The sequence below is a fragment of the Chenopodium quinoa genome, unplaced genomic scaffold, assembly GCF_001683475.1.
Source record: "Chenopodium quinoa cultivar QQ74 unplaced genomic scaffold, ASM168347v1, whole genome shotgun sequence".
NCBI classification, from domain to species: domain Eukaryota; kingdom Viridiplantae; phylum Streptophyta; class Magnoliopsida; order Caryophyllales; family Amaranthaceae; genus Chenopodium; species Chenopodium quinoa.
In genome coordinates, this window is record NW_018742204.1 from 19,429,874 (window position 1) to 19,437,346 (window position 7,473).

General features: G+C 28.8%; 1 protein-coding gene across 1 annotated transcript; it reads right to left on the reverse strand.

Annotated features, from left to right (window-relative positions):
• Positions 1-1,016: 1,016 nt before the first annotated feature.
• LOC110721613 (truncated transcription factor CAULIFLOWER A-like) lies at positions 1,017-7,204 on the reverse strand. The gene is made up of 8 exons (XM_021900800.1): positions 6,641-7,204; positions 4,258-4,336; positions 3,726-3,790; positions 3,324-3,423; positions 3,152-3,193; positions 2,113-2,154; positions 1,830-1,972; positions 1,017-1,365 (listed from the first exon to the last, which is right to left on the reverse strand). Exons 1-8 carry the CDS (start codon positions 6,823-6,825, stop codon positions 1,263-1,265), a joined length of 759 nt encoding a protein of 252 aa, XP_021756492.1. The 5' UTR covers positions 6,826-7,204; the 3' UTR covers positions 1,017-1,262.
• Between the last annotated feature and the right edge of the window lie 269 nt (positions 7,205-7,473).

The window sequence follows — 7,473 nt, forward strand, 5'->3', positions numbered from 1 at the left end:
ATATTCATTTTGTACCGTGATTTTAATATTAATTTGTAACGTACATGTGTATAGTGGTTATAATTCTTCCTTAACTGAGAAAATTTCTTTTAATTGTTGTAGCTGATGGTGATTAGTGAAAACTAATGAGATCTTGGAGCACACCAAAAACTTAAGATAACGAACATCAAAGAAGTAAAGAGAGGTAATTCGATATTTGAGTAAAGTTGGCTTAAATTTAACTGCAAATACGAGTAAAACAAAGTTATAGGTCTTGTAGTTGTTTTCTGGAGCTGTTAGTTTTGTAGCTAGAGCTCTCTCAAATGTAATTAGCAAGAAACGACGGTATAGACACACGAGCTGAGGATAATAAATAGCAAGCAACCCATTCGCATTCAATTGAAATTGTTCTATGTTCCTTCAAAAAAAAAAAAAAAAAGTTCTATGATTTGCATTTACTACCTCCGTTATAGGTTATGTGCAACGATTTGACATAAAACAGAGAGGGAAAATGTCTAATCGTTGCACATAACATGTAACGGAGGTAATATTTCTTATAATTGGCTTTTTCAATTCCTGTAGATTTAATTGTCAAGGTGATAAGGTAACTAATTTATAAAAAAAACTGTGGTAGTATTCCTATTCCTACTTAGGAATGAAAATTTCAAGTGTACAATTGATCTAGTGCATTTTAAGAGTTTCAACTAGTGCAAATGGAAAACCTAAAGAAATCCAAAGTATTAACTTTGAATAACACTTTTTTTACTTCAATTTTAGGGTTATAAATAAATTGGGATGATAAATGTGTCGTACTAGTCATTTTAACTTGTGTCAAAATTATTAGAATTTCGCACCTCAATTTAATTATAGAGACTTATAGTAGGTGACATTTATGTTGTTACTTGTTAGTAGTAACTAGTAAGAATTAAATTGTAGTCATAAGAACACACATTTTATAATTGTTATAATATAGATAGAATAACCACTTAGGGTAAGGATATACAGTATTGAAATTGGCCAAGAGGTGTAAAATCATATAAGTAGATACAAACATAAAATTCTCATTGTTGTTACCATTTATTTATAACCAACTTTGTTGTTACATAATATATGAAAATCCAACTCGTGCATTAAACGAGCTTAATTAGTAACGAGTTACTGCAGTAACAAACTAATAATACATGCATAATACAACTCTAATAATTGGTCTTTTTTTAGGGCTTCATGAGCAATATAATTAAGATACATTAATATCTCATAAATACCTTGAGTTGATTATTCTCTCAATTAGTAAAGCATCCCATGTGGCATGAGTATATTGGTTCGAGTGTCAGATCAAGATCATTCCTCCTTCCTTCACCACCAAGTTCACCTTGGTATGCACCACTGCATGATGAACATTACTGTTAGGTTAGCAACATAATGGCATTGTTAATTAATCAACTAACTATTTGATCAGAGGTTGCTTTATAGTTCATGCTTTTAGCGTTCTACTACCCTAGGGTTGTGAACTTATGATAAATTTATCAAATTACAGGTGATACACGATAACACGACTTGCCCTTAACCTGATAGCCCGTGCTAAAATAACTAAATAAGTGAAATTTAAGGGTGTATTTTATTCACCTGATTATCACTTATTTGAACTTATCTGATCTTTTCTGAACTTATTTGAACTTACTTGAACTTATTAGACTTTATTAAAACTTATTTTAGTTGTAATTTGAACTTGATTAACCCTTATTTAAACTTATATATTTCCTAAAATTGAACTTAATAGAACTTCCTAGACCTAAAATTATCATATTGACCAATAAGCTACTAATAATGGTGATTAAAAAAGAAACTACCCCATGTTTAAAGAAGGTGGTGGAGGTGGAAGTAGGAAATTAGATGCATCAGAAGGGCCTTCTTGATGATTTCGCGGTGGTGACTGCTGCTCCTGCCACTGCAACTGTTGCACTTGTGCCATGTTTTTTCCTTTCTCCTTGATCTGTATAACATAGCACGTATTTTCCAACAAAACCAGCAGACAAAATTTAAGTAAACTAACAAAAAAACATGTTAGTTGATCAACCAAAAGTACAGGATTATGTAATGTCAATTACATAATTAACTGAAGTATGAAAGTACCTTCTTTGACAGCATATTGTTGTGCACCTGCATTGCCCTCTCCTGCAAATTGAAGAGCGTATGATAAGCGCAACATGTAAATTAACAAGAGTGGGTAAAAAAAAAAGGTCGGGTCAAGTTTGTGTTCGTGTTTATTACAATACCAATCAAAAGCTCCTCAAGCTAAACTTCACCCATTTACAGGTTGATTTGAAAACTCTTTAATTTGAAATGAAATTGAATTGAAGAGTTTACTATAGATCAAGAAAGTTGCTTAGCATTAATTTAGAGTTTTCATTTGAGTACATAATGTAATTATCATCCACTTAGAACATTTACCCGGCCAAGTTTCTTACTTTGCCCTAACCTAAATTACTTAATAAAAAAAGTTTATTTTCTTAAATATCAGCCTAAATGTAATTAATGGATGATGAAATCCGGAGTAACATTTAAGCAAATCATAAATAGTGTTAATTTAAAAGTAAAAAATGTAATCATGCAACTCTTTACGCACATTTTTCATTACTATTAATGTAGAAAACACATCAATAATTATCAAATAACAACAAATTAAAGATTCCAATTTCTTCGATTAGTTAAAATTGTTTTACACACATTTTTGTCAATTTAATTTCTAAAATAAAGGAAAAACTAGTAAAATTAAATTAAATCAGACAAAAAGTAAACGTCATTGGGTTAACAAGGACTAGTTTATTTGTCATGGAAAATATTTACACCACCTAGTTATGACAATCTAAGGATACAAATTGGTTCTTTGTTATCAATATAGTCTATGATTGTTACAAGATTGGAGATAATCGATAGAGTATGAATCATATTCTTGGACTTCAAGCATCTCAATCAAAAGTTTAAGCAAATAATTTAAGCCCAAGAATATGTTTTATACTCTATTAATAATTATATTAACAATCAAAGACATGACATGTATTAGACATCGTGAAAAACAAAAATGAATAGAAAAGAGCGTGAAAACCGTACTTATATCTATGACCAAAAAGAAGCCAATATGAACCTAATGGCTGATTAAAAAGGGCATTACCTTTTTCTGGAGCTCAGAGATGGACTCATGCATCAGTTGGTTCTGTCATAAAAATTCAAGCAAGTTAAAATCTAGATCCTATAATGTTTTTGTTAAATTTCAAAATACTTTGTTGTTTTCAATTGATCAATTTCTTATAGTTACAATAAAACAAATAAAATAATCAATATACCTTCTTTGATCGAACATTTTTTAGAGCAGTATCAAGTTGTTGCTCTAAACTTTGGAGTTCTTTCACATTGAGTGAGTCTAACTCTTGTCCTAAGTAGTGCCTGATTAAACATGCATGTTACATTTTTAATATCATTTTATACACATAGATTGTACAAGTAAAAGTTGACATTATGAGACATTTACGAAGAGAATGCCTAATACAAAACGGGCATGTAACAAATATATGTAGAACACCTTTCATGAAAGCGACTAATAATAGGTACAATGAGAATATCTAATACGAAAAGGCATGTAACAAATATGTAGAACACCTAACACGAAAAGTGGTATGACTGACGAACTTGGAGTATATCACATACGAATATACGATCACATACACAAGTCTAGCTTGTCACCATACCTGTGATTTCTATGTAGAAGTTCAAGCTTGGCCTTCAGTTTGGCGAAGTCAAAGGTCCAATTTACCTATATTTAACAAAGCCAGTCATAAAAATACCTAATTCCTCATAAATATTTAGAACAATAACGTAAATGTTATGCTGAACAACATTAATAATTGTTTGTTCAAATTAAATACATGTTGGTCTTCCCTTTTATATCCATTTTTTAGCAACGGTTCATAAGACATTTCCTATATGTGTTCATCAAACATTCAAATGAATCAAAAACATATTCTACATAAGTCAGATATAAACCAATTAATTTTTTCAAACTAGTAAAGATAAATACCCTTATTAGACTAGACATGTCAACTCAATCCAAATCGAACAAGGGAAGTCCTTCTCCAAGAACCGAACAAGGATCATATTCATGTATAGTTGGAAGAACTCGAAAATGTAATTGGTATGTATACTTTTAAATCATAATGTTATTACTATATACGCAGAACATTGTATATGTACATTTTTACATACAATGTTTAGATGTAGTACCTGTGAGTCTGGATCATTAGAAGTTAGCCGCCTTTCTGCATAAGAGTACCTCTCATACCTCTCTAGGATCTTCTCCATACTTTGAAGCAATTGAACAACATTATAATAAATTAGCATAATTAATTAAATTTTGGAATTGAAAAGACATATAAAGCCCACAATTTCATAACCCTAGACCACGCAAAATCATATACTGAGTACATTCATATATGTGATGCTACTGCTAACTAGTACTCAATTTATGACAGAACATCCATGATTCTTTTTTTTCTTCTTCTTCTCTGATCCATATCATTGAGATACTTTCTTAAAATCACATTTTTAGATTAGTGGTTTTATTTATTTATTTATTTATTTTTAATTGTTTATTTATTTTTGATGAATTTGTTAAAGTAAGAACCCTTAACTCCTTAAGAGCAAACAAATTATTGATAATAAAGTTTTACATAAATAATTTACTTTTACAATAGTTTACTTATACTCGTAATTCATTTTCTAAAAAATTTCTTGATATGTATTTTAACATATATGAAAATTAAAGTAAAAGGGAAAAAGTGCAAAAAGCATGCATGTCTTCATATCTTCATCTAATGATAAAATGAGCATCTATCTATTTCACAAAAAGGGTATTTAGCTAGTGGGCTAATTTGCACTTTCACTAAAAGAGTGCTAAAAATATAAACAAAAATAATTACCATGACAAGTTTTCCTATGAAAATATATGGACTTGAGCACTCATACGTGTCGTTTTGTTTTTAATATAGGAAAATTAGGCGAAAAGGTAATAAATAATATTTAAGCCATTCAACAATTTATTATAATGGAATCTAGAAGAAATTTGTATGAAGCAATTTGTTACAAAATTCTTCTTTTCTATGGAAAAACCCTATGGTATATTTTATATCAAATTTTGATTGAAAATTGTATGGAAATAATTCTTATTTTGACTTGAGAATCAGCCCTAAATTACTAGACAAGATCACTCTTTTTATTTTTTGATAGATAGACAAGATCAGCTCTTTTGTCATCCGAACAATCCCAATCTAATTAAATTTTTACTAATTAATAAGTAAGGTGTAAACACTAAGAATAAAAATGAGGAAAATTCAATGTTATAGCACATGTAGAAAAGAACAAAAATAAAGGACGAAATTGACAAGAGATAGCAAGGTCAAGATTAGTTCAATTCAATTCGTTTGAACCAATAAAATTGATGTATAAATAATAAATTAAATTAAAGCTGAAAACAATTAATACTTAGCTTCATTGTATGGTCAAATCTACCATTACCCATTGGATCAAGTCTTTGTACATTATACAAATTTTATAATTTTATTTATGTCCAAAGTACTAAATAATTTATTAACCAAATATGCTACTAGCTTTAGCTGAATTCATTCAAGTAGCAAACAATTCAAGCATGTTCACATTTTGTAAGTAGTACAAAAATTACGTTTCCTTCCCAATATTATTTCATGTAGCTACCCACCCTTCATCATCAGCTATGATAGTAGCTCTTTTATTTTTTTTTTTTTATTTTTTTTTTTTTTTTTTTTTTTTAAGGAAGTAGCTAAGACTACTTTAAAAACCCAATAATATATATATATATATATATATATATATATATATATATATATATATATATATATATATATATATATATATATATATATATATCGAACCGACTATTAATTCTGAACCAAGAGTTTATTAAAGAAAACTAACCTAACAAGCTAGCCATTATCGATTTTCACCCTACTCTTGTAGTTCTCTAAAGACCAAAAAAAAAAAAAAAAAAAGGAGTAATAAATAATAAATAAAAAAGCTAGCCATTTTGGTTTCTTTATAGGAAAAATTTAGTATTAGTAAATCGAATGAAGAATTACATGATGTTATAAATTACTTATATATTTTTACTAGGGTTAGTTTATTACTACTGTAGTAATTTTTCCTATTAGGAATACTTTTAAAAATATATTCAGATAAATCGAATCGAATTAATAAATCCGAGGGTATATATAATGTTTTCTTGCATGAAAATAGTTAGGTTTTTCATGTATTTCCTAATCTATACAAGTTCATCATAGTATACATCAAACAAACCTTAATTTTGCTTTAACCTTTCTTTGTGTATTTCATCAACCATTTTTTTTATAAAAAAATTAAAAATCCAATAAAAGTTAAATACAACACACGTGAAGGGATAAAAAAAAAATTGATTCAAAACAAGTAAAGAATATTTTAAAAAATTAAGGTTCAAGTTATAAAAATTGCAAGATTTACTCACCATTAAATACATAGACCTAAATATAGAATAATATGTTACTATTAATATACATACTATATACGGAATATAAAATTGGTACAACAATAATATACTTACGAAGAATCAGAGGAATACTCAAAGAGTTTTCCACGGTGAGAAAAAACGATTAGAGCAACTTCAGCATCACAAAGAACTGATATTTCATGTGCTTTTTTAACAAGCCCACTTCTTCTCTTTGAGAATGTTACTTGTCTATTTATCTTATTTTCTATCTTCTTTAGCTGCACCCTTCCTCTCCCCATTTTCGATACCACTATATTGTGATGGTCGATAATTTTTAATTACACCAATTGATGCGTGATTTAATTTTTTAGACAGCGGAAAGGATATGGTGGTGGTGGTGGTGGTATATATGGAGTATTGGGGGTAAAGAGAGTGTTGTACGGTTTAGGAAAAGGTAGGAGGAGTAGTATTCAAGATTATTAATGAGGAGAAGATAAGTTTTTTTTTTTTTTTTTTTTTTTTTTTTGTGTAATTTTTGTAATTTTATATTAAAAATATAAATGTTGATTATTGTTTTATGAAAAGGAAATGTGGTTTTTATGAAAACCAAAAGTGGTTTATGGGATGTTGTGTTGTCGAGCTAGGAATGTTTGATCTTTTTACAGGAAGAAAATGGACCCTACACGCACGGGGAGTATGCTCAATTTTTAGCCTAATTATGCGGATGTTTGATTAGTGTCTATATTAAATTAAATTTAGGGTTTGCTAATCAAGTGCTTAATGTAAAATTATGTAAGTAAATTTTGTGAGTAAAAGTTTTAGTGGGTTTGTTAAGATTGGTACGGTGGAAATAGTGAAGGAAAGAAGAGAAAAGAAGGAAGACATTGTTGAGGGAAGAGAGAGCTTGATTGTTTTGAGAGAGAAAGTTAATTGAAGGGCTACATTTT

Coding starts and splice junctions, on each gene's coding strand:
- LOC110721613 (XM_021900800.1), bottom strand. CDS start 6,825: ATGGGGAGAGGAAGGGTGCAGCTAAAGAAGATAGAAAATAAGATAAAT. Junction 4,337..6,640: donor GAGTATTCCTCTGATTCTTC/GTAAGTATATTA, acceptor ATTGCTTCAAAG/TATGGAGAAGATCCTAGAGA. Junction 3,791..4,257: donor CTAATGATCCAGACTCACAG/GTACTACATCTA, acceptor TGTTAAATATAG/GTAAATTGGACCTTTGACTT.